At 32.2% G+C, this 27,522-nt stretch overlaps 1 protein-coding gene across 1 annotated transcript in view; it reads left to right on the top strand.

Moving 5' to 3' along the window:
• The window catches only part of LRRIQ1 (leucine rich repeats and IQ motif containing 1), a 113,750-nt gene extending 86,228 nt beyond the window's left edge, over positions 1 to 27,522 (top strand). Inside the window, exons 23-26 of the mRNA XM_056340918.1 lie at positions 5,707 to 5,839; positions 7,385 to 7,445; positions 12,307 to 12,427; positions 27,203 to 27,522. Coding sequence (XP_056196893.1) covers positions 5,707 to 5,839; positions 7,385 to 7,445; positions 12,307 to 12,427; positions 27,203 to 27,342 — 455 coding nt within the window. The 3' untranslated portion in view covers positions 27,343 to 27,522. The remainder of the gene's footprint in view (positions 1 to 5,706; positions 5,840 to 7,384; positions 7,446 to 12,306; positions 12,428 to 27,202) is intronic.

Raw genomic sequence — 27,522 nt, 5'->3', positions numbered from 1 at the left:
ATATCTGGTTAAAAAAAAAGTACAAGCTTTAGAAAAAATACTCAGAAATGTTTTATTTCTCCTTTCACTATTTTCACTTTTATAATTTTGGAGATGTGCTCTTGTGGGTTGATCAGCACTCCCGTGTTCAAAACTCCTTGTGATGTAATTGATAAAGCATTTTTAAGCATCAAGAAATTTTGTACATAGTAACCTGATGTGGTATTCTTGTGAAAAAATTCTATTTCATCTTTTATTCAGTTGTGGGCTCACTCAGACACCGCTGTATTTTTATTTCATTCATTCTGATCCTAGAGATGGAAGTTGATTTAGTCAAAAGTTACTCAGATGAAAAAGTAACACCTAGAATTAACTAACTTGTACAGTATAGCTCTCACAAACAAGTTTCTGTGTTTGTAAGGTAGAAATATGTTTTGTTATCTGAAAATTCCAGACCCAAGTTGTAGGTAAACAATCTGGAGATACTATAATTTTAGGTGAAAAGAACTCTGTATCAAATAATGCCACAAGATACTACCAACTGTCTGAAAGTCTTATATATATTGCTAATATAAATGTGTTCGCTGAGTACCTGTGAGCTAAAGACCACTATTCTTTTTCCAAACCCAGTATTTGGGGCATGTAGTGATTGCTATGTAATGCTTAGCTGTATTTAGTGACTTCTGACAAGTAAGCTTCTGACAAATGTGTCAAGCTTTTTGTGGAAGAGAAGAAATTCTTCTGATTTCTTTTACATTCTACTGGAAGTTTCTGGGTTGAGGTGGGGGTGGAGGTGGGGGAGCTGTGGTTTTTCTATCGTTATTTTCCTGTCTGTTTCCAAATTCTTCAGTTTTCTTGCCTTGATACCAGTATTATTACTAATATTGTTGTTCTTTCTGTTCTGCAAGTATTATACAGATTGTGACAGAAATGATGTGGTTTTGTTTTTGACTAATGTATGGAGAAAAGCTAAAATGTTGGATTTTAGTTTTAGGATTTCAAGATTATTTATTAATGTGTATTTATAACATTACTATAGAAGACATAAAGGCAATTAAAAAATCGTCGCAGGATATCTATACTTTTAATTTTCATTAAGTATAATATTTCTATAGCATTTGTACACTCATACACACTCACATGCACATGCCCTCCTAATATATATTGCTGACCACTAATGTATACCAGAATACTGACAGATAAGAAAAATTTCAATGTATTAATAGCACAGACATTAATTTTGTATCCAAGCTCAGCTACTTAATTCCTGTATTAAGAGCACCATTTCCACAATACATATTGAGAAAATTAACTCTGGTCACAGATTTTTTATATTAAGGGTGGAAAACTTAGAATGCTGAAGAAATTCCAAGCCTTTCTTTCACATTGTAGGTCTTAGTTTTCTTAGTCTCTTTCTTTATTTGTATTCTACTCTGTATGAAGCAAGTTTTGAAGTGAATTAAATCACCCTCTAAACACAGAATTTAACTTTGAAAGGTTGGATACAACGCAGACTTCTCTACGCATTTCTCTGTTTCAAGAAACATGATATATTAGTTAGACCTTTTATCTTCCCATCAACAAATAGATTTGGAAAAAAAAAAATCGCTGTGTTGAATCAGGTTGAATCAGCATCCTCTTGCATATAAATTGACAGAGCTGAGTAGCTAACTGGGATTTACAACAATTAGGATCGATGTTTCCAGGGCATAGAATCTGAAAGCTAGAATGCAGAATCTGAAAGATCCCCCTGAATGTACACATTGTGTAACCATGTTCCTTCTTTTTGTATACTTGCTTGCTATTAAGAACACCTGCCCTAGGATTGGGGAACATGGGTATGACGTGCTCCTTAGGCAGTGGGAAAAATAGGTTTCAAATACTCCTTGGCCTGGTGAGATTTGAATCTCAGGCTTCCACATGCCAAGCTATTCCCTTTGGGTGTGTTTCAGTCCTCTTTTTAAAGCTGACTGGTACAACTGAGGTCCCAAGCTGCATCAATCTTGAAGAAAAGTCCATGAGAAGAAAACTGACTCTATCTAGAACGTAGGGCACTTCACCAGAAGTAGTTCACAGATTCTTAGCCCTTTTCCTTTAACTCACTTAATGGAATATCCAGAGATAGTAGAGTACATAAGTAGCATCCATATTTTAAATTGAACATGAGTCAATGCTGTCTCAGAGCATGCCCAGCAAATAAATTTGACAGAGGATAACATTTTTCTGGATCCCAAAATTCAGGTTCTTATGGGTTTGCATGTTGATTTGGGGACCTAGAAAAGAATATCTTATTTTCCTGTAAAGTTCAGTTCCAAGGACATTTCAGGTGCCCAGGCTCTTCTGAATAAGTTCTCTTTATTTAGATGCCCGAATTCTGTAGGAAAATGGCAGTAGGTGCCCCTGAAAGCTGCATTGGATCTGGCCTACAGTGCACAGTATGGGTACAGATGATTAATTGGCAACACCTAAAAATCATTATGATATTAATGCCAAATGTACAGCTATTCCAATCTTAAATTATTAACGTGTGTGTCATAAAAAAAAAAAAAGAAGTCAAAAAGATTGAAAGCTTAGAAGTGATAATCTAATGAGGGTACGATACTTTAAATACCTCTGAGATTAATTTGGGTTTTGACAGAGTTGTGCCTTCTTTGATGTATTCCTTTTTCTTTGATATTCTAAGAGTTGTCTGGGTTTAACAATTAAAGATTATAGGTCTGATCCATTTCAAAGATGCATAATGCTTACAGCTCTTTGGAACTTCTGTGGAATTTGTGAGTGTTAGTACTTCAACAAAATCAGGTCCAGGTTTTTAAAAAACCCAGAGCTCTAATTTAAGAAAGCTATCAAGCAAATGCATGTTAATGATACTGTTACACCAGATCCTCAAACACATGATGTTCATAAGTGGAATAGAAAAGTGATAATGCTGTGTTTTAATTCATAACATAGTATTTTTATAAGAATTAAAAAGAGAGATGTTACTATTAAAAAGTAATAATACGAGTATGTTCCAAATAAGAAAACAGAATACAGTTTTCTGCAGTATTAGTAAACAAATTTTTGAACAGTGTCTGCCCATTTGAGAAAAAAAGCTGCTATTAACACTAACATGGAACAAGAATACTTTGTTTTATAGCATATATAATTTTAAGGGAAAAAACCCACTATTGTTGTCGTTTTATCTTGGGCACTCTTGTTTCAATAATGTTTCAATAATTAACATGCAAAACTATATTAAAACAAATTTTAAATAAAATTTTACTAAATAAAGCCAGTTGTGTTTCAAACAATTCAGTCAAAAATTCAAACTGCACCTGAGGCAAATTATTAATCATTTTGGAAAAACAACTTGTCAAGTTAAAAATATTCATTTTTTAATAAGTTTTATCATAGCTTACTGTATGTGCACCTTCTTTTGACCATCACAGATTCAGACATGAACTTCTAATGCTGATTTTAAATCCCTACATTGATTTTAATGGAGGAAAAGGAAACAAACATTTTAGTAAATACATAAATAATACTGATCCTTTTAATAGGAAGAAGTAATTATTCTGAGAAAGATGATAAAACTGGGCCAACTTTTCTGTAAATATGGATAAGAAAAAACCTAAAGATAATTTCTTGGGGAGTTATTCCTCTTTGGAGAACATACACAGAAGGCTCCATCTCCAAGACTGCTCTTATGAAGTCATGCAGAAAATTTCTTACTCCTGTTATAAATTAGCATCTTCTTCATCTGAAGAGCTATAAGGGTGCCAGTGTAGTTGCAGACTTGGTACCTATACATTTTCAAAACTTAAAGGTCAGAAAACTGTACTTCTGAACCAAGAACGGGAGAAAGCAATATCATACGCTTAGAAAGGGAGAAATAACTCCCACTTTAATCCAGGAAGGTATGAACTCTTTAATTAGAATTCTCTATATTTTAATATTTGGTAGTAATGGAGCAGTTCATTGCTTGGCCTTTTTAGTCAGGCCTCACAACCTCATTTGAGTAGATACAGTGACTGTCCATCCAAGTCTTCCATTTTCTGTCTTCCTAAGGAGGTAAATGAGAGTTCTTTACATCAACTGAGAATAAATTCTTCTGCCTAAGCTCTAGTCTGTGAGGAACTGGCAAGACACAAATGATTTCATGTTCTGGACCAGGACCTTGCCTATTTTTACTAGGCCAAGTATGGGTTTGGCAATTGAACATGTTCAGCCTAAGAAACAGATTTGGTATGAATAGAGATTCTCTATACCAACATAAATGGAAAGGACAACTAAAAGACATCTGTGTTTCAGACTATGAAATAAGAAGCTATGATACTTTAACAATATTCCCTTAGAGCTAAAAGATGAAAGCAATGAGCTCACTGCAAATCCAGGTAAAACGCAAGTGAGAAACTACATTTCACAGCTTGTGCAAAGTAAATTATAAGTTTAAAAATTAGTGCAGAGAATGCAGCAGACTTCTTTAAAAGTGAGTTGGTGAATAGTCTGTTACTTCAGTTTGTTGTGAAAACATGAATGAAAACTAAGGTTTAAAATATGGAGTGTGGGGAAACCATTCACCTCAAAGACAGTCTGACATCTCCTCCCACCTCCTTTACAGTTATTGATACTTAAATCTTTCATAGTGGACAAATGAACTTGGTACAAAGTGAGGTGACCTACATTCTTTGCTGGTTCAAGTCAAAAGGACAGGTATGCTCCTACGGTTTACTAAGCAACTTCTAGTAGCTACTGAATTGACCTATCACTGAGAGAAAGAAAAGTCTTTGAAAGCAGAAAACAAATAATCAGCAAGAGGGGGGATAACTCAGTGTCATCTGAAATAACATTAAAAAGAAAATCAAAAAACTTTTATACAAAAAAAAAAAAAAAGGTTTTCTGATGTCCCATAAAAGCCTTCAGTCAAAGGTACCACAAAGACATAACCTGTAAGGCTGATGTACAAGGGTAGAAAAAGAAAAGTTATTCTAATCCATGAATGTCCCCATGCAACAACAATGCTTCCTCTGCAGGCTCTTCCAATTCTGGAATCCTCTTCCTTGCGCTACAAAACATATCTGGGATTCAGCGGAATAGTCCCAAAAACTGAAGGGCCTCCAGAATCGTACAGCTTTTATCCATAATGTCACTATTTTATTCTCTATCTTTGGGTATCTTCAGTGATACAAAAGTAGGTATTCATTTGTGAAAAATAATATCGGGTATGCGATTGCTTTGAAATCTAATATCAGAAATTGCCATTAAAATTTCTTAATAAGTCATTTCAGTAAAAGACAGAGCAGAGGAATAAGATTGCCATGTGTCCACTCTTGCATATAATGATGACTTTTTTTACCTTACAGATTGGTAAACAGAATTGTATTTTTAATGATGGAGATAGTACAACAAGAAACATTCACAGATGCTATGACAAGCTTTATGTATAATATTATATTTCTGTATGTATTTCAGAATAAAGAAAATTTTACTTTCCAATAAAAATAAATGCATCCAGAAGGCCAGTTTCAATATCAAAAGGGAAAATAAACCATACAATTCAAAATTTATTTAAAAATATTTCTTAAATATATCTGAAGAAATTTGAGTTAGTTGGACTCTGCAAGAAAATTAAGTAAATGCCCTTTTTCTTTTGTAAAAGGCAATATGCTCAAAGTTTATGTGGGGAATCTTAAAAAAAATAATAAAAAAAAGTAATGAGACAGGAGTATCTTTTTTCTTCCCCAGGTAAAAAAGAAGAATTTTCTCAGCTGGATACTACTTTAGATGAGAAATTACAAAGGAGACAAGACTTTACGTATCAATGGCTTCATACACAGCTTTTGGATTATGAAGCAGCCAGTTCCAAAAATATGAACTGGTGAGGTCATTACCTTTAAATTAGACTTTTTTTTTTTTATTTATTTTAAATTTATCTTGCAAAGTGAAAGCTAGGTTAACAGTTCTAAAACAAATATGACTTTGTAGCTAGCAGGCAGTACACCATATTTCTGGGTCCCAAACATGGAAGCCTTTAGAGGTTTTTTTGGTAGTCATTGCACAGATACTTCTTCCACAGTGATAATTAAATGAAAAATACTGCAGAATCTTATGATAAATATCTTCATAGCTTTATGCTAGCAATGCAGTGATTTTTACATTGTAAGGAGTGTAGAAAAAAGTGCTTGTCATATATTTTATAAATTTATTGATATATATTATGATTTTATGTAATTAGATCAACTGTAACATTACCTATATTGTTAGATTTGATTAAGGAAGTAAAAGACCCACTTTTTAACTTCAAAACATAAACCCAACTTTTACATGTCCATAGTATACTTTAGTAAAATGTTGTAAACATGCTACTTCTATATTTAATTTTGGTTATTAAACAGGTAAAATATCAGTACAATTAAAGAAAAAGTTAATCTCATTCCCTAAACTAACATGAAGACATAGTAAGTATATTTTGGTCATAAATTCAATATAAACCATTGATATCTTAGTGAAGTCATTAGTAGACACAATGCCAAGCACCTCTAATAAAACCAAACAAGATGTCAGTAGGCAAACTATGGATTTAGTGTAAGCATTTTAACTTTATTTTCATTAAAAGTGTATTTAATTTGTGATGAAATGGACTGCATATTGTTATGCTTTGTATGGAAAAATATTCCACATTTCTAAATTGTATCAATGACTGTAGGTAGTATATGCAGCACATATTCTTTAGGAAATATTTATCTGTCAGTCATGTTCCATAATAGTGAAACACTCTAACTGTTTGTTTAAAAAAATTGCCATGACTTTTATTTTGAATGAAAACACTGGAACAGAACATGTAATGATGTTTGAAAGTAGGGAGACGTGGAAATTTATAGAACAGTTTTTTAAAATGTTATTGTGTTACCTCTGCAGGTGTGTGCTATGCGCTAATATTTGTATTGTCATTTTTTTAAGATTTTGATACCATTTTTGAATGTGGCAAAATTCCCACTGATCTCCTTTGGAACATCACTGGTAGACTGTTTAGAGCAGCTCATACATTTATGTAACTGAAAACAATTTTATTCCTATGTAATGTGACAAATTACGTGGCTATAATTTATGTCAATACATACAAAAATTCATACGTGGTTGTTTATTGACATTTATATTTTTAATTCATATTCTTTCATTGGAATAAAAATATTAATTGTTAATGATTTATTGATTTTAAACTTAAATTAAAAAATAATTACTCTGATACTTTAACATTATCAATTAATATTAATTACTCTGATACATCTTAACCATGGAATTATTTTAAATAGTATCATTTCTACTTAAGCAAGAGTGTTTCCAGGAAAAGATTCTGTGCAGGTATTTTAGTGAACCCAGTACAGTGGGTTTTACTGAAATTTCTGTTCTACATTTTTCCCAGCTGTCATTTTTTGCCTGAGTTAGATCCTACAATACAGGACAGTAGACAAGTACAACTTGCGGTAAGAACTTGTTTCCTTGTGGGATTTTTCAGAATTTAGCTATGCCTTAATGGTGTTTCCAAATGCATACTTGATTTAAAAAAAGAGGACATTTTTTTGATTTAATATAATTCTTTAATGATATCTCTATTTGGCCATCAAGTCAGCCATTGATGGAGATCAGAAGAAAATGAGCAGAAGAACCTATGTGTATATAGGGTTCTAGTTCATAATCTGATACTGATTTTGTTTTTAAGACAGCAAATGTTACTGTTTTTTAAAGTGTCTAAATTGACCTTTTAAGTAATGTTTTAAAAAATTAAATACAGTTCAGCGCCAATTATATTTGCTGAAAATGTGTATTCTTGTCAATGAAACAAGTTTAAATGTTCTTAAATTCTGTAAGTCACATACCTAAATCATTCTAATATCCCCACAGTGTCACTTATTGAAAGACAGTAAGTTGGATGTGCATATTAATACAGTGACATTATTAAAAACAGTGTATAAAATCAGACTTACTCCTAAAATTTCTTTTCTCTATTTTTTTAAATCATAAAATGCCCTCTACTCTTTTCATGATGCATTCTTTCCTTTGCAGCATTTAAAAAACTTGTATTTTTGGAAAAGGCTAGTCCTGTAGATTGGGAGGAAAGGGAATATGAACAATTTAATGATCTGAAGATTGACAAAATGAAAAGACTTAATGTCAGAGATACTCAAAATTTCCTTTGATAGTGAGCACTGTTATGAGGCCTACAGGCCAATTTATACTTTTTTATTTATGTATATATATACACACACATACTGACTTCACATTTTATTGCCAAGTTAGCAATATTCTTCTAAATGTGATTGTGGATGTTAAAAAAAATGAGGCAAAACCTTGCAGACTACACAGAATTAGTGTCTTACATTCATATACATAAAGTAAAATGTTGCATAAAATGTATTTCCCAGTTAGATGATGTGTCATATGCCTCATTCTGTAGTCAGAAATCTTGGCCCTTTCTAATCTTTGTCTTCCTTAGCTTCACCGCCTATGTAATATGCATGTTTTGGAAATGCTTTCATAAACTCTTCTAAAATTCACTGTTGGAAAAATGCTTTTAAGACTTAAATGTTGCTATTACTATTTTTTTTAAATTTTGTCCAAGATTTTTCTCTGTGTTGTGTCCAATTCTTAGGTTCCTGTTAAAGTTTAGTGGCTGAAATCGTGAACCAAGTGACCATTACAATGGGTTTTGCAGCAGCACTAATAGTTATTTGTTACATAATCTGAAATAGTAATTGCTGTAATTTGAGCAAATCATAATCCAATAAGGTTATCTAAATTACATATTATGTAATTATTGGTAAGCATATGTGCAGATAGATAGGTTGTATCTTATTTACAGTAAGCAATTCTGTCCACAAAATACTGCTGCAATCCCACAACAGTATTATGTGGTGTGTCCACATAACTGGCAATGTTATGGGATTGTCGCAGCCTGTGCCACATAATTACATAGCTGTTCCACATGAATGAAATCCAGAGAAAAATACAACATTAGGTCAAAAAATAGAAAAAATGAATAAAATATCTCTAATGCAGAAAGAAGTACTGTATAGGCAATGAAATAATGATGTGGTTTGTACATATATACGGCTGGAGAATTATAGTTTTAAAATTTATATGGGTTCTTTTAACTTTTAAACGTTGAAACGTGAACATACTTCTAATGCTTTTGCACAGTAACTCAGATAAAAGCTATGAAATTATAACAAAACCAAAGTTAACAGCTACAATCCTTATCAAAAAGTAGGAAAAGCTCTGGTAAACTGAAAGAAATAGGAAAATATACATAAAAAAAAAAAAAAAGATACTTCAATGAGGAAAGCATTCCTGAGTATTTCCAGTAGTTTATTCATATCTCATGTGCTCAATCATAAAGTTTCCTGGTGTATAATAGTATCCCTAATTTGAATGTGTTCCATAAGCCTGCATTCTGAAAATACTAAATTAATATAATTTTCTAAATTATATTTGTGCACATTCCAAGAATTTAAGACATTCTTTTTCATGGATACAAAATGGTATTTCAGTGGTTGAGTATTAATAATAAAGTCTTAGCCCTTCTCATTGAGGAATAAACCCTATGTAGTAACCTGCAGTAAATCTAAGAATTTATTATGTTAATCTTGATAATTTTGATAATTTTGCTTACTACTACCACTGCATAATTTTTTAGGAGGGCATGCTGACTAACAGTTTAAACTGGGCTCTTGAAATTAATATGATTTTGCTGAATGACAAGTAGGATAGGCTTCCTGATTCATCTTTGTATATAGTTCAAGTTACCTGCATGGTTAACCACTTGAATATTAGTCAGTGTCTCCAAATCATTAAGATATAACTTGAATTTAAAAGCGCTTTTTACCTCATAAGGTTACAGAATTTCTTGGTAATTTAACATAGGAAAAGAAAAATATTCAGGTGCAGAGTTTTATTCAAGGCAAAGATTCCTCCTGATTGAAATTATTTCCAATTGAAAAAAGGATTTGTAGCAATAAAACATAAGGGCAAAAAGTCTAAAGGGTTAAATATGGTGATCACTACAGATGAAAGTCCAGTACTGCACTCTGTGAAAAAGTGTACCAGTACCTTAAATTTCTTCCAAATTTTTGGCTTTAAGCTATAGATGTAAAAGAGAAGGCTCTAATTAGCTTCAGAGGGCTTTCAGTCAGGTTCTTTACAAACTTGAAATTAAGTTTGCTCCAGTGATTAATACAACCTTAAATATTACTCTGACTGTAATTGGGTGAAAATATTTATCTTTATTTGAAAGAAAATAACAAATACTTTACATCAGAGCGCCAGGCAGCCCTATTAAAATCTAGCATATAACACTGAATATTGTTGTCTGCAAGATGATGAACATCGGATTCTATGATGATAGTTGTTGGATAATAATTCCATGGAAAGGTTAGCTGTTTAAAATACTGTGGCCTCTTGAGTGGTTGGGATTGGGACATTAGAAGACTTCTGCTTTGTGTTGAAATAGGTTAGATGGAAATAAGAATTATCAGTTCCATTGATTTAAATCTCTCAATGATTGTATTATTTTTACTAATGAAATATTAAAAGCTTTCAGTTTAAAGATTTTGAGCATATGGAGCTCTCACAAGCTTATAACAACTGTATTAAGGTGAAAAATATAAAGAGTTGGCAGGGTAAAACTGTTACTCTTTTACTTACTCTTTTCAAAGTTTGTTGACACTGCTATGGAAGAGAAAATAAAATATTGATGTTAACTGCAATAATACAGCCTGCTACTTGTGCAAAGCAAAACTTTAAAATCATGGTCATTAAACATATAAAAGGCAAGCATCAGAAAACAAGGGATAAACTTTCTGTGCTGACACAAAGGGTACACAGTCACTAAGGAAGAGGGTAAAATCTCTGTATCTTTGGAGTTGTTGGTTTGAAAATGCATGAACTTGTTAATGAATTTTACATTAAACAGTGACTGGGTAAAGACAAAGAAATGAACCAGGTCTACATTTCATCCGAGTTCTCTAAGTTACACTGGACTACAAAGCCTGTCTGCATTGGTGCAGTGCTGCTCTTGGTACAGTGAGCTGGTTTGAACAGGAAGTCTGGAGATCGTCTCCTCCAGAGTAGCCTACAACTTTATAGTAACGACATTTTCCTGAGAAGAAGGGAGCTGCAGGCTTCAGCCCCCCGAGGGAGGAGTTGAGACCCAGTCTTTCAATTCCTGATCGAGCATTCTAGCTACTACAATATTCTGCAAAAGTTTGGTGGCATTACCACTAGCATAGTCTTTCCTTTATTTAGCCTACTCAGTTAGACACCTAGCTTCTCAAAGGATTTGAGGCTTTTCAGCCCAGATAGAGGAAGGACTTAATCTATCTTCTGGACTCTGCTTCTGAAGGTCCAGAGACTAGAAAAGTGTATCCTTATGTTCAGTACTTCCAGCTGACTGACTTTACACTGGAGATTTTGTTGATCGCTCTTCCACAGTGTCTGATTTTTCCCCGTCATGGTTACCAACCCTCAATATCTAGTTAACAGTATTGTTAGATGGATGCTTTTGGTGTTGAATAGCTTTTCATTTCAAGGAAAGGGAGTTCTTGTTCAGTAAATGCAAAGTCATTTCCGCAAAACTAACAATCTACTGTTCACAGTGTATGTTATCTTCCAGGTCAGTATTTTTAACATTTGTCCTACCTGTTCCCAAAACAAGGACCCATTGCTAAAATTAAATGTGATTTTCATTTATGTTTTGCCATATTTATGTGCAGATACTGTGCCTCAAGCCAAAACGTACCACCACTGGATGTTAGAAGTTTATAATTAATATAATACTCTTACCTAAAGTGTAATTAAAATGCTGTCTGATGGTTATGGTTAATTAGCAAAAACCTAAAAGATTAAATTACTTACTGGGGCCCTTGACTGATTGAACCGATACGTGTCCTGGATAAAACATAAATATTGCAGAAAATAATCCAGTATGACATCTCTGACATTCAACTATAACTTAAATTATAGACTGGTCAGTAAATGATCTTAAGCTGTTTAAGGTTTCATCAGCCATCTGCAAGATTGATTTTCTTCAAAATTACTGTACTAAAATGTTTTCTTTTGTTGTTGCACTGACTCAGATCACAAACCACAATTTTAAGATCGGCTCTTATTTACAAAAATGCTTTGACATAGTGCATTTGTTCAGCCTAGGCAACAATAAAGGATTGTGGTATCATTTTGAAGAAGGTTGTTTGACAGACCCTGTTTGTTTATTTGGGGTAATGTGAGCTGCATTCAGAAAATGTTATATTTTGTTTCATGATTGTGTACATTCTCTCCCACTGCTTCCAGGCAAGCCCTGTAAGCAGAGAAGACACGGATTTAGACCTTGTTTCCATGGCCAGTGGAAGTACTTTGACTGAGAACAGAGAAAAAAATAAGCAGCCACACAGACACTCAGAAAGAACTTCAAGTAAGTTACATTTTTTTTTCAATATCACTTCTAAAGATCACTTTAAAGTGCTAGGTGGTACTGAGCATGCTTGGAATCCCTGGTAACACATGCTACTTATCTTTCCGTTTCTTTCTTACATAAAAGTACTTTTTCTACAATTCTGTTTAAAAACCATGTCACCAGTATCAATAGATTTTCCTCTTGTGATTTTCCAGGAAGTTCCCTGTGATGTATGCTAGGTCTTCTGATGATTGTATTCTTAAAATACTTTCTTTTCTCTAAATTATAAAACATAGTGGGTTTTTTAATGTTCTCCTTCATTTTTTTCCAAAAAAGGTTTGAAAAATGCATGTTTTGTTAACTGAATACCAGAACATGTATCCTAATCAAGCCACAGATTTCTGTCATGTTGATTACCAATTATGCTGTAGTATAGGCATCCCACTGAACTTACTATAGCTCACTGGCAGAGGATCCTTTTAAAGCCTTATATTTTTACCACTTTAATATCCCACAAATTAACAAAAAACTGTATATATAGAAAAAATGAAAAAAATAATACTGAAAATCATAGAATGGTAGCATCATGAATTTCATGGTTTATTTTCTGTAATATAACTGTAGAAAATGTTAGTATATTTCTAATAATATGACATACTATATTTTGTCATTTCTGTACAATGTCTTTTCCAGATAAAACAAATTTCCAAACTCCAAAAATGTACATTACAGAAAATATAAGCAGTATTAAATAACTTTGGCAAAATTATTGAAATTCTTAAAACCGTTTAAGTAGTGAAGTTTCTTGAAATGTTTTATGTCAAAATAGAAATCAGATTGTTTTGTAAATTATATGTAATTGCTGGATTTGCTTTTTTGATTGTTTTCATATATGCTGACTTTTCACTTTCAAAACAAATTAAAAATCAAGGAAAACATGCAAAAAATACTTGATATCTCTATTTTTATGACATACTTTGTAAAGACTTTGGAATAAATATGTATTTACATTATATTAGTCCACACAGGCAAAAAATAGCAGTAAGTACAATTTATCTGTGCTTATTCACTTACATTCCTAAAATTAGATTAGATAAAATTTATCATCCTAGTATAAATTAGTTACATCCACTGAGAAAGAATATGATTCTTTCTTTCTGCCTGCCATCTTAGAATAGAACAAATTGTGTCCTGAGTTTTCTCATTTCTCTCTATTGGCTAGTGATGAAGCCCCACCACTTAAATTAGATGAGCTTCCTAACTGCTAAGTTAGGTGAGACATGTCTAAGTTACTGATGTAAATGGCAAAATTATTGTTATATTCATATATTCAGAATAAAACATATGCATATCTTGAATAATTGAGTTAAATAATATACACTGCATTCATATTAATGTATAACTGCTGTCTAGATTGTAACCTACACTATACCTCCATCTAGAAAAATAAATGAGAATAAGCTTTTCCGACAAAAATAGGCATGTCGAATTTTCCTGTGTTTGGAGCTTGGGAACAGTAAAAAAAAAAAAAAGCCATTGTATTATGCCTTCAAAAAGAGGAGACTAGGAAAGAAGCAGAAAGAACAGTCAACTGGCAGAGTTTTAAGTGTGACAGACAGAGAGACAGTTTACAGTGTCCTTTATATATATGATTTTCATAAAGTACACATCTACTACAGCACAATTACATATTCATTCTCCTTTCAGTAGTCTAGGAACTAAGGAAAAAAAGGCCCGGGTCTTACATCTTTCTATATACGTTTCTGCATGTATATCTATATAAAATTAAAGTGATGAAACATTAAATTGTAATGCATATTATATATAAACTCAGACATTACTATTATCTTTGTACAATTTATATGCCATGTATAAACATATTCATTATATAGTTCTGTTTGCCGAAGACTGCTTCTTTTCAATGATCGAAATAAATTATAAGCCCTATAGTATCCTTAATCTGAAAACATTAGAAATTTGCCTTTATTTATAATCTATTCATTATAATATACTTTCCTGTTGTACTTGATTTTTGCTTTCTGAAATATTCAGTGAAGAAGCCTAGAAACCAAGCTTCAATCACTAAATTACTGATTTAGTTGTGTATTCCTTTTGAGTTAGCCTGCACTTGTATTACAGAAGAGCTTAGAAAAGATGCTGTGACCTTAGAGGTGCTTCCATTTGAGTAAATTGTTAAATCAAGTTCTTGTACTGTTTTTTCAGGAGTATTCAATGTCAATGGTTTAGTAAGCTTTAATTAATAAAATGTTACTGAATTTACTTTGCAACATCCATAATCCTGGTTGTTGCTCAAAATTCTTTTTAATTATTGGTAAGAAGTCTTTGGCAAACTGTGTTATACAACCAAGAGAGATTTTAGTATATATCAGAGATATTAGTTGAGGGTAACATCTATGTTTCTTATATATTCTTATATTTCTGTATATTTATATATATTGTGTGTATATATTGTATATTTATAATTCACTATTTATATCAGTAAATAGTTGACATCTTAAGGCCTGAAAAGTGAGGTCTAAAAATGCAGGATAAATTATATTTTAGGTATATTTACTCAAAAAAAACCCAGAAATATATATGATACTGAAATAAAATGCATTTTATATACTACAGGGACATGACTATGTGAACGATCATGTTTTCATAAAGACAAAACATATAGTGCTTCCAAATTATTATCCTTTAATTCAGAGGGGTTTTTAGAAAGTCTAAGTCAAGATTTTCAGAAATATTTTGGGGCATTGCTCAACTTTGTTGTACTTTTTATAGATCTTATCTTCCAAAGGTAGGTTCTTAGAATTCCTGTTTAGAGAATTCTAAGGTTTTTATCACTGAAATTTACAGATCTTTTCTTCAAAGTCTGGACGGGGTAGTTTAATCCTAAAATAACTGAATTCTGTTCCTTGACAAAATAAAATGAATTACAGAATAAAAGAAATGCTGTGGACATAGTATATCTCAGTTTAAGGAAAGCATTTATGTACTTAAAAGTATTTGATGTGGTTCCATGTTATATGTTCAAAGGGAAAATTGACGGTGCATTAAATTCACCCAGTATTAAAAAAAAAAAAAGTAAAAAAATATATATAACCTAAAGAGAGCGTAGCAATTGTTCAGTTAGACTAATTAGTATGTTATGTTCTCATACTACTTTATATTCCTTCCAGAAATCATAGTTATTTCTTTATGCTCCATGGTAACTATTTCTTTTTTTTATTTCTTGAGGTGGTATTTTGCGTGTAGTTTTTTGTTTGTTTGGATTTGGGTTTGTTTTGTCATCCTTGTTTTACCACTGCTAAGATTTTAATCTCTGTTACCTAGTGCCAGCAAGTTGCAAAAGTAGGTGTGTTAGAACGACCTTTTGTTTATTATATTTTCTGCCTTTCAGTTTCCCATAAATTTACCTTCCTTTTGTAAAAAAGGACAGAAAAAAAGTTCTTTTTACATGATGTATAATTTCTCTTTAATACACATACATCAGCCATGATGGTTAGTGGCTTACAGTCAGAGTTATGCAAGATTCAAATATCAGTCCTACACTCACTGGTATTTTTATTAATTTCATAAATATTGATGTGAATTGCTAGTTATATTTTTTTGGTTTAATACTTTTCTAAATAGTGTAGTGTAGTCAGCACCAAGTGGCAAGATGGGCATTGAAATATTCTGCAAGAATTAGGCGTTAAATAATTTTTTTTTTTTTTTTTACACCTGGGTAGACAGGATGATTTTTTTTATACTAATGTCCAGTTTGTGAGAAGACTATGACAATTGTCAACTCCATTCTGTCATCCTAATCTGGTTCTGGTCAACCAATATTGGACCTCCTACATGTTTACATTGTTTACCTGTCATCACATTTTTGTCATTTTATTTCTCTGCAAATTTTAAACTTTATTTTCATTTTGCTTCCTGTCTTGTGAACTGCAATCTTTTGACAGCGATTTCCAGAAGAATCAGAATTTAAAAGTGGAATGCAATGGGAACTGTGCCTCTGTTATTTGAAATACTGCCCAGAATTCTTAATTTTTCTCTTCCCCGAATTCTAGTCTTTCAGGGAGCCTCTGATACCAGTAAAACACTGCTTTCCAGAAAAAAAATTAAAGATTTGGATGTGATTCTTGTAATTCTTTAATCATCCCTCATTCAAAAAATGTCCCATAAATACTGTCTCCACTACAAAACATTTATCAGTTTCATTTCTCAGATAAATTCAAACTTAACCATTCTGTTAATCAGTGAAAGTAAAGTTTAGTAATGCCTTTATTATAGTGGAAAGGCTTCAAACTCAATGGAGAAAAAGAAACAAACACACACCAATAATTTTTATTTCACTTTCCTTTTTATACCTTTCTCTCCATTCTTCTTTTTCCTCTTGACAGAACCGCTGCCTTGATTATTTTTTTTCCCTTCGTTTTATTGATAGAGTCCTTAGAAAGTCTTCAGCTTTGTTTTAAACAGTGTATGGTACAGCTACACGTCTTTAAAAAAATCCTGGTTTCCTGCATCTTTCTCCTTAGCATTAGTATTGTCTATATATTCTAGTTCCATAACTGCTGTCTTTCATTTAGGATTTATAAACTCCCTGTGTGCAGTAAACATCTCATTTTTGAGCTCTCTCTCTTCATGCTTTTACTCATATTTTACCAAGGGCTTTCTGGTGGTCTGGTGGTCTTTTTTATTTTTCTCTTTTCTTTTTTTTTTTTCCCCCTCTTATGCAGTCTGAATTAGTTTGCCATGTTATAGAAAGTGAGTAAAAAACATCTTAGAAGCATGAGATCAAATATGGAAGTACTTATTTAGTAGTCCTCTCATTTCTCAGCATTACCTTGCTTAGTAGAATCCCTAGAAAATAATAGTAAAATTTATGATTTCTTCTTAGAAATTTGTAGAAATACTGTAAATTTATAGAGCGTATTTACAGTACAAACTACATATTATCATCAGCAAAATGCTGAACTCAGTTTACCAACTGTTGTCACAATTTTAGGAATAAAGCTGTCTCTTCTGTAAGCTACATCAGCTTATGTGACGACATGAATATTAAAGGACAAGAATTTTGTCCAATGAAAGATGTTTAAAATTTTTGTGCTCAGAAAATGAAGACATATAGTGGGTGACAACATGTTCTACTGTTCTGAAGTAATTAATATTTACTAGGCTTTGATACCTAGTAGGAAAGCATGAATATTGTTTTGAACATCCTTTCAACACTTTTTTTTTTTTACATACTAATATCTCTGTACATCTTACCAGAACACAAAATATGCCTCAGAATAAAAGCTGTCAATCCACCATACATTAATTCATAGCATATATTTACATAGTCAGAGTAAACCAGTAGAAACTAATTAAATCTATGTTATAGGCTGAAAGAATGCAAAATACCTGCAGTCTTGAAACCCTTAAACGTGTTGGCATAGCCTGGTACCTAGGCAAAAAGCTATACAGAGATAGGGTAATTTAGCAGTGGCACAACTCTAGATATATATTTGAAATTCTATAATGACTTCCAAACAAGAGCTCAGTCATATCCTGCAGACTTACAGTGCAGACAGGTAAATAATTCTTTTAAATAATTAGTAAGAAAAGGCACTTTATTAGAAATTAATTAATCTGTACAATACTCTTCATTATATTTTAAACATTCTTCAGTGTGCTGAACTTTACTTGGTGTCCTGTATGTAAAAATACACAGCACAATGGAACTTTTTAATGTGCAGACTTACATACTAAAACCTACTTTTCTGTGTGTGGTGCTGATGGGATACATTTTATCCACATGAGAGAAGGTATTTGACCACAGATCCAAAAGTTTTGCCTTTTTGCAGTTGTGTCGCTAGCCTGTTAGTTGATATTAAGAATATAATTTTGAATCTATATGCATCAATTTTCCTATCTGCAGAAGTAATAGTCATTATATATACCATCCTTGTATAATGTTTATGTATCTGCTGGTGAAAGATGATAGCATCAGAATGTTTAACTGTTAGGAGGGGAAGGGGCCTTCTCCTCATTTGTGAACTGGATAAACTATTTGGAAGCTGCCATGTCAACAAAGGGGTAATGTTACAGATGGATATACACAGGTACAGCCATGCCAATGACAAACTGGTTACTGTATGCTGACAAAATCAATGGATGTGTCAAATGGTGGAATGATTAATTCACAAAATAAAAATAATTGGTGACAGCATAGGTCTAACTCAGTCTTTCAGAGTTTCTTACATTCACTGATTCTTTTTTCTTAACTGGGGAGATGATATATTGATTAACAATAGAAGTGCAATAGTCCTTGAAAAAACTTTATTAAAAATTCAATGAGCAGTTTATAAAGATGAAACTGGGAACCAGTATAGATATAAATCTTGTGTTTAGAAATGAAGTACATCAGCATAGGTGTCATCATTTATGTCTGCAGAGAGCTATTTTTCGTAATATTATCTGCTTGAGAAGAAGGCTTCTCTCTCAAAAATTAACATAAAATCATGAAGGTAGAAGTGAATTTCTGAGGTGAGATCCTGGCTTAATCAAAGCCAGTAAGCTGGATTTCAGTGTGATACATGCATCTAGTACATACTGCAAAAATTCAATTTTTTACTGTTTTTTTTTCTATTCACGGATATAACATCTGAGTATTCCCCTAGTTTCATAGTGTGCAATCTTAATACCTTTTTTTTTTTTTTTCCGCAATTTAAGGGAACACACATGTTGGCCTGGCTCATCAGTGTAGTTCCACTGGTTTCCATGCCCAAGTGTTTAAAAAATTTGATTAGTTGTGAGTGTGATTAAGAAGAAGAAAATCTGGTTCAGGAAAGTACTTGTGTATAATTTTGCATAATAAGAATACTCAAGCATGCAATTTGACATATTCTGCAGGGTCAGAGCTTTTTCCTATTTGTTAAACACAGCTGAAGGATGCTGCTTTCCTCACCATTTGAAATTATTATGGAGATGCATATATATTTTTCTATGTATTAGTTAACTATGGATAGCGCATACATAATGTTTTTGAACATCTACAGAATGATAATTTACAAAATGCTGCTTAATTCACTTTGAGGTTGCATATTTAAAATATTATTTAAATGCAGATTTTAAAAGTCACTTAGAACTTGCTTTCAATAAATTTAGCAGGCTAGAGAGAGAAATGATATGTTATCTCATGTAATTTCATCAACTGTATTTTGAATTATTAAAATAATTCAAGAGCTATGTATAACAGGTACACAGAGGCATTTCCTAATTTTTAAGTGTGTAATTTTACTGCCTGGTAGTCTTTTAGTAGGATATGGGAGTTCCTGGGAGATGTGGGCTTTTTTGAAAGAGAAACCAGGTTAAAAACTAAAAATCTATTCTGGAATGTTGACTTGCATGTAACTTAAATACCCACTTGGAACCCTGGAACCATTAGGCCTACCACAAGGATTTCTGTCATATGATATAATGAGGTAATAACAATTTTAGCTTTCCTTTGCTGTGGGATATTTGTCAAGTAGCTTCAAAAATATTTCTCAAGTCAGTGCACAGAAAAACCCAGTAATGAGTGTTGGACTATTGCAGAGTTGTTGCATTGGCTGACAAATATGTGTCTAGATATCTTTTTCACCAAGACTTTCTTTCCTTGTTTTTTTACTTCTAATTTGTCTCTTTTTATTGCTGACTTTTCCACACTTGTGTTCCGTAATCTTTTCTTTTATTATGAACAATTCTTGTTTCTGCTCCTCCAACTTATTTCAGTATAAGCTTCATCTCACAGCCATTCTTAGGCTTCCTTTCCACAGTCACCATCAAGTCTTGTGTTTATTTCCACAGATCTTTGTTTGATTACCTTTTTCCCCTCTCTCTCTCTCTCTCTACTCCCTTTTGTATCCATCTATTTCTTGTCAGTATTCATCAGATTCATTGTGTCCTAGTTTAACACTCCCGCTAATTTGGCCTGGTTTAGTGTACTATTTAGGCAGATCTTGAGTCCAGACTCTTAATGTCCTTATTCTCTGTATCCTTTATTATCATATCCTGTATTTTCACTTCTTGTAATTATGTAAATTCTGAGAGTTAGGATCCATTCTAGTGCCCCTTAATCCATCTTTATTCTTACTCAGTCCCCCTTTGCCAATTCACAACTTTCTTCCCCACATTTTCTCTCTGCTCTCAGTGTCAGCTCTCGTGCCAGCTATGCCAGGGTATAGTTTGCCAAGATAGCCTTTGTTTCTCTCACCTAACTCCCAAGTCAGTCTCATTTCTCTGCCAGGTTTTAATTCCAGCCCTGTGCCTTTTCTCTCACTCTCCTTCCCGTAGGAGCTTTGGCTGTTATCCTCTCCATGGTTCCTGTAGCTAGATTCCATCTGCCACAGAGAGCATGAAACATACAGGCTCTTAAGTTCCCTGACCTACCGTGATCTTCAACATTCTTTTTAGGAATAGTTTTGCTTAGCTCTGTGTAACATCATGGTAAAGCACGTTTCCATGCTGACTGATATTTTAGGGAATGTAGCCCAAAAAATCAAGAACCCTTCCAATCATGTGGAAACTTCAGTTTGTATATACTTGATCCAAATTTGGACAGATCCTAAAGCCAAGGCTCTGTTACTTGGCATACTTCAAGCCTCCTCTGCAAAGGGCAGCATAAGTACTTCACATATATTATTGGAAGTGACTAGCATTTCAGAATACTTCACCAAAGGCACATACTCAGTATGTGAAATTTCATCTTAAATGGTCAAAATTTGGGAAATAGATAATGAGCTGAAAAGACAAAATAAATATCGGGCTTTCATAACTGATGGTGCTAAAAGTCCTGTTTGTAGTTAGGAAAATGTTATATTTTACAGGAATGTATTTGGAACATTAGGTTTATTATGTTGTTTATGTTAAGTGTGTAGAATGGCAATTAATAAATGTTTATAAATTATTCTTGTAAATGCTTATCTACCTGAATTCCTGCATGTGACTGTGTCATATCTTAGAGTTCAGGTTATTCAAGCATGATCTGGTTAGAACAGCATCAATGTTTGGTAAACAAATATGTCCAAGTTAATTGTTTCTATAAATTTTTAAGATTAGTCTCTAGTCCTACCAACTTGAAGTCAAGGAGATTTACAGACAAAATTAATTATTTGCTTTTAAAAAAAAAATATCATGAGTATGTTTTATCTTTCCATATGGAAAGGAGATATATCTTTACATGTTATGTGGGATTTTGTTTAAGATGCTCCTGAGGCTTCTTAATGCTATTCAAATATAAGTATGGAATACAAAAAATTAATGTAAAATTGCAATACAATAAATATATTTTTGATCCAACTTCAGTATAGCCATAAGTAACATTATTAAAAAGTAACCTTTCTGAGATTGTAGCATTTACCTTTTTCACAGACCTGCTGAACCTAGCTTCTTTCCAGAGCTTAAATTGATGTAAACGCTTTGCTGCTAAGGATTTGTTCTGGTCACTTTTATTAAAATGTTGAAGTTTTTTCTCCATGCTTTCTTATGCTGTATTTGCTCTTAAGTAATACAATATGGTAAGGACTTTGAAATAAATTATATCTCCAGACACACAATGTTAGGTGGATCGATAAATGCCCTATGACGTCTACTATACATCATAAAATTTCTATCATAACCTGTTTAACAAAGCTTTTCTTCTTGGACACCAAGAATTTCATTCAAAGCATTTTACATATTGCATTACTTATCAAAACAGAGGATATGTAAACCTTGACATTTGTTAAAAGACCCAGGCTTTAACCAAAAAAGACCAGAACAAATCAATAGCAGAAAACAGATTAAGCAACAGAAAAGTGACTGCTTAGAAATAGAAGCTTGTGAACTTAACCCAAGACAAGCTTTCAGCACATACTCAAAAGAAATGGTTATTTGATATATACAGGCACCTGAAAATCTCTCAGACTCTACTTGAACTTCATATAGTCAAATATTACAATTAAGTGAAAGTACAGTAAATAACCATTACAGCCTGTCTTCCAAAGCTTAGTTTGGGATAGGAGAAATTAAATTGCTTTTCTTGGCTAAGATTTTGTTCCCATATAAGTGGGTATTAGAATAACTGTGTTATTATTATGTTATTATTCTACATCTTAAGTTATACTTAATACACTCACCAGGTTCTATTTAATTCTAGTACCAGTAATATTAAAAATAATTATCATCATCATTATTACTGTTGTTATTCAAAAATTTTAGTACTCTATAAAGAGAGTAAAGCCAATGTAATAGTCCTAACTTATATCTACTAAAGATATGTGTATCTTTCTGTTGTTGCCTTTGGGTAAGGCCCGCTACAAATACATTCATGAAAGATAACATGAAAAGAAAGTATTATGATCATGTTTACAATTATTCATAAATCACAAATGCACTTGCGCATACCTATGTGTATGTATGCATATTAATGAAATATATGCCTTACAAATCTCTTTATATTTATAGCAAAATATAACTGTGAATGTCACCTTTTCTTTTACTGGTCAAAATGTCTGATAATAGTATTTTTATTCAGTTATATATGCTAATACATGAACCATTCATTTGCAGGATACATAGCAGTTTAGGAAAAAACGGAGGTATTGCAAATCCAAGCTTGCTGTAAAAACTGTTCACATCATTAGTAATGCTGCAAGAGAAAGATATAAGCTCTCTTAAAAAAAAATTGAGGCATGAGATAACACATTCAAATAAAGTGCACCCTGAAGAACAGTTAAAAGGTCTCACAGAGATTTTAATATTTTAATAATACCTGAATATCTGACCTTGCAGCACATAGCAGGTGTGTGCTTGGTAGAATATTTTAAAATATGAAAAATATTTTCATTTGCTATCAATCATTGGGGCTTTGGTAATATTTGCTTTATTTTTCTGTATGTTGAACTAAGTGCGCTCCCCACTTTTTTTTATTTTCTCCCCTATTCTTGAAATCAAAAAATCTTATAAAGCAGTAAATCCTCCCCTGAGCAGGCATAAATGTATTTATGTCCAAGGAGAAGTAAAGCACAATAAATATAAGAAAAGACAACAAATATAAGTGAGAAAAATATAATGATTCAGTTACCTTTTCTTTTTAATGTTTTGTTTGGTTTGGGGATTGTTGGTTTTTTTTGTTGTTGTTGGGTTTTTTTTATTATTATTTAGAAAAAGAAGACTATTTTTAAGGAAAATTTCTGTGTTCAATCTCTTAATTCAAAGTGGCATTGTCATCCTTTACTAGACTCTTTGTCTTCCCTCATCCCATTGATCTAGATAAAATTCTAACCATTTGCTAATGAAGCTGTCTTTATTAAACATCTCTGAAAGAAAAAATTGCCTGTTTGAGTACTGTAGAACCAGAAAACCTGTTGTAAACACAGGTATTGACAAAAAAAAAACCACCTAAGATTAGTTTTAATTTATATGTAATATTGTTCCTTCTTGCAAGACTCTACCTAGATGCTTACTTTACCCTTAAGTACAAAACTGCTCTTACTTCACTACAAGTGCAACAAAAACCTTTCTCATATTTGACTAATACTTGAATGGTAAATTAGGTGTTTCTTTGGTTTATGACACAATTTTTCAATCATAACTAACATTTAAGCCACTAAGCAATCTATGAAGTATAATGTCTGAGAGTTAGGTATAATATGAATAGGAGTAAGGAAACTTTATCACCAAGTTTATGTGTTTTTCTGACTCATTTTGAGAATTCTTCAGGGAATAGGCTGTTGGATCTCCATGCCAGTTTTGTCTTTCGTCACCCCATTTAGAGTGATAACTGGAACAGCAGTGTTGATAACAATACCCATCTCTTAGTGCTATTTAGTAGATATCAATAGTGCTTTATCAGAAGAGCAAGCATACATATTTATGCCCATTTCAAAGATGGGAAGATGGGACATACAAAGGGAGCAATTTACAACAAACCTGTCTTGTCAATATTTAATTCTAAATTATTTGATCATTCCCTACAATGGTTTGATTTTATTTGGCTGAAAGTGCTGAGAACTGTGTAAGGGATGGAAAGAAAGAATACAGAGTAGTCTATGCTTTAATTCAGTTTGTGTAGGTCACTACTGTACAGTGAAGTTTAAAGTAGAACCTAGGAAATGTAACCAGCACTTCAGGATAAAGAAAAAGGGAGTTCTCACTGTCAGACTTTGGGATAGCCTCTGATTTCTTAAACCTGCATTCAAGGGAGCAGAGAGTCTACACCTTTAGAGCCTCTGGGATTATGCAAAAATACACTCAGGCTGAGGAAGTTATCCTGCTCAATTACTGAAGGTCTACAAATCCTGAACTATGATTCTCACAGACATGTAAAACATTGTTTTGTCAGACAGCTTATATGCACTCAAGACTAATAAGTTATTACATTTTACTCACAGAATATTTGACCATGCTACCCTCTAAACAATGCATAAATCAGTTACAATTAAAAATTAAAAAAAAATAAAAATTGTGAACTTTTGACTCTGAAGTTTAGAAAAGCAGAATTCATGCTATGACAGATGTGGCTGTTATTCTGCCAAAATAAAAGGATATATTAGTAACTTAGGAAGACTTTTAACAAGTTTCTTGGAGCAAATTACAGCGAGCCTCTGGGGATTTTTTTGTGGAATAATAATAAACATTTCATAGTAATGGAAGGACAACATATCCATTCCAATGAACTGCATATAGTTATAAGTGGAAAGGCAGGAAAACCTATATTTACAGATTTCTGAAGTCCATCATGAAAATAATATTTAGCAGCACAGACAGGTTCATAAACAAGTAAATTTGTTAGTCCAGAAACAATCCAGATTAGGCAATTAGGATGAGGTTGGCATCCTGATTTGCTAAATTGACTCTACCAATTCTAAACTAATTTTAAAATTTATTATCAAATTTTTTATTCTGGCATTTGTATTTATTCTGTTTTTAAAATAATATAATAAAAAATATTTGATTTTTCAAAACATAGAAATTAATAACTGGTATGTCTACTTTACCTATCATTGATACAGCTTTGAAGATGAATGCATAGGGAAGTCAGTCTCAAGCATGATTTAGCCCCAAACTTCTTTTCCAGTCTAAACATGCAATAGCTATTCCCATGGTTTGTTTTTTTTTTTAACAAAGAACATATTCCAGTATTAATTTTTTTTTGTTGTTTAACAATTTTTGCAACTTCAGAAAACATCCCTTTAAATTAAAGGGATGCAGTGTTTTGTAATATTATTGCCATGTCAGATTTACTTTCAAGTCTCACTAACTAACCACTTAATTTACTAATTTGAGGGTTTCAGCCTTCAGTGAATACGTTGTGGTTCTCAGTCAAAGGAATTAATGGCAATTTTACTGCTTGATTAAACAACTTTATTCTTTGCTCTTTAACAAAAGCCTTTCTGCACCAAGAGATATCTGCTACCATTTGAGATGTTAAATAAAAGGATCCAAACACAAGGAAACTGGAAATGCTGTAAAGGCAAGACATGAATATTTTAAGTATTTATGAGGTACACCTAGAGTAAGTTAAATATTTTAAGAAAAAAAATAATTTACTACATCTGTGGAGCAATAAGAAAATGAACAGAGATCATGTTAAAAATGCTTGAAAGCTCTTGATTGCAAAAATAACTATTTAGTAAGATACATTTGCAATAATTTAAAACTTCATTAAAAAGGGGAACTGTAGGCTGGGAAAAGCTCCTGACATTTAGATCTAGCAGACTAAAAAAAAGCATCCATGTGAAAATGAAGAAATTCTTACTGTTTTATATGTATAACTATGTTGTAGAAATTAGTAGATAGAATTATATTTAGTCATATGGTTTAAGCTTCGTTTTGTTTTGGGGGACTATTCATTGTAAGAAATTTAATTTTGCTATTGAAAATACTTAAAAGTTAAAATATCAAAAATAATTACTAAAAATGAGTGGTTAGTAACCTTTTACTTTGATAGGTCACAAAAGGTGTTTGTAAAAATGTTATTTGATAAGCTAAGATAGTGTACTAAGTTTATATACATATATATATATATAAAAAACTGCTCTACTGTGAACATCATCTCGTTCTCTTACAAAGTTTGAGTTGTCTTCTACAGATGCTTTCTTCCTTACAGACGTCTAAGATATTTCCATCTGTAAAGTGTTGGTTTGTGTAGAAGAAATACTATACCTTTGGTCAGGTCTAATGGTTCTTTTATTTAAGTAATTGTCTTAAGTATTTTGTAAAAACTAATGTCTAAATTACTCAAGTGTCTATATGCATGACAAAGTGATTATTTCACTAGTTCTATATGTTCCTAAACTTGCTGTGTCACCATTCAGCATAAAAGTTTAAGTATTCCTGGGCTTTGAAAAAAAAAGAAGTCACTCTTTTATTTGATCTAATGTACTAAACCAATAACTTGCTATGTAGATATATCTTCTGAACTAGTTCTCCATCCACTTGAAGGATGAATGATGTTAGTTTCTCTGTCAAAAGCATTACAGAACTCTACATGTGTTTAAAGTATGTTCAAAATGGACAGATAGTGGCAATTCTAAAAATATGATAATTTGTGAGTAATGTTACTGTATTTTGATAAGGAGTTTGGTTTTTTAAAAAAGCACTACCTTGTGAAAATAATTGTATTACTTTTAAAACAGTGAGCAATACATAATTATGAAAGTTGTGTGCTATAAAATTAGACGTATTGATGTATAGTTTTATCTTTAAAAGAATGTAATGCAGTGAAATTTAGGGAGTTTTGTTTGTTTGGGTTTTAATTTCACATATCTGTTTCTTGTTTAGAAAAGAATTTACCTACTCCAGAAAAATCATGTTTAAGTCTATCTCACAAGGAACGGATATCATTTCGAGACCATCCAGTGCAGCTCAGCAGAGGATGGGGAGCTGGAAAGAAAAGGCAAAAGCTTAAAAATTCTAGCTGAATATTGGAGATAATGTAACTAGTTGATTTCATCAAATATGGAGAGCATATGGAGAGCTGTTTCTTTTTAAGCCTGTGAATATCAATTTTTGGATTCTTGTTTATTACCAATATAAACAGTTTCAGTTAACTACATTTGACTTATTTTATTATACATGGTTACAGTGGTTTGGATTTTTTT

Source organism: Falco biarmicus, chromosome 5, assembly GCF_023638135.1.
Source record: "Falco biarmicus isolate bFalBia1 chromosome 5, bFalBia1.pri, whole genome shotgun sequence".
NCBI lineage: Eukaryota > Metazoa > Chordata > Aves > Falconiformes > Falconidae > Falco > Falco biarmicus.
Note: the sequence above shows the minus strand (reverse complement) of the source record. Positions and strands in the feature narration are given on the sequence as shown.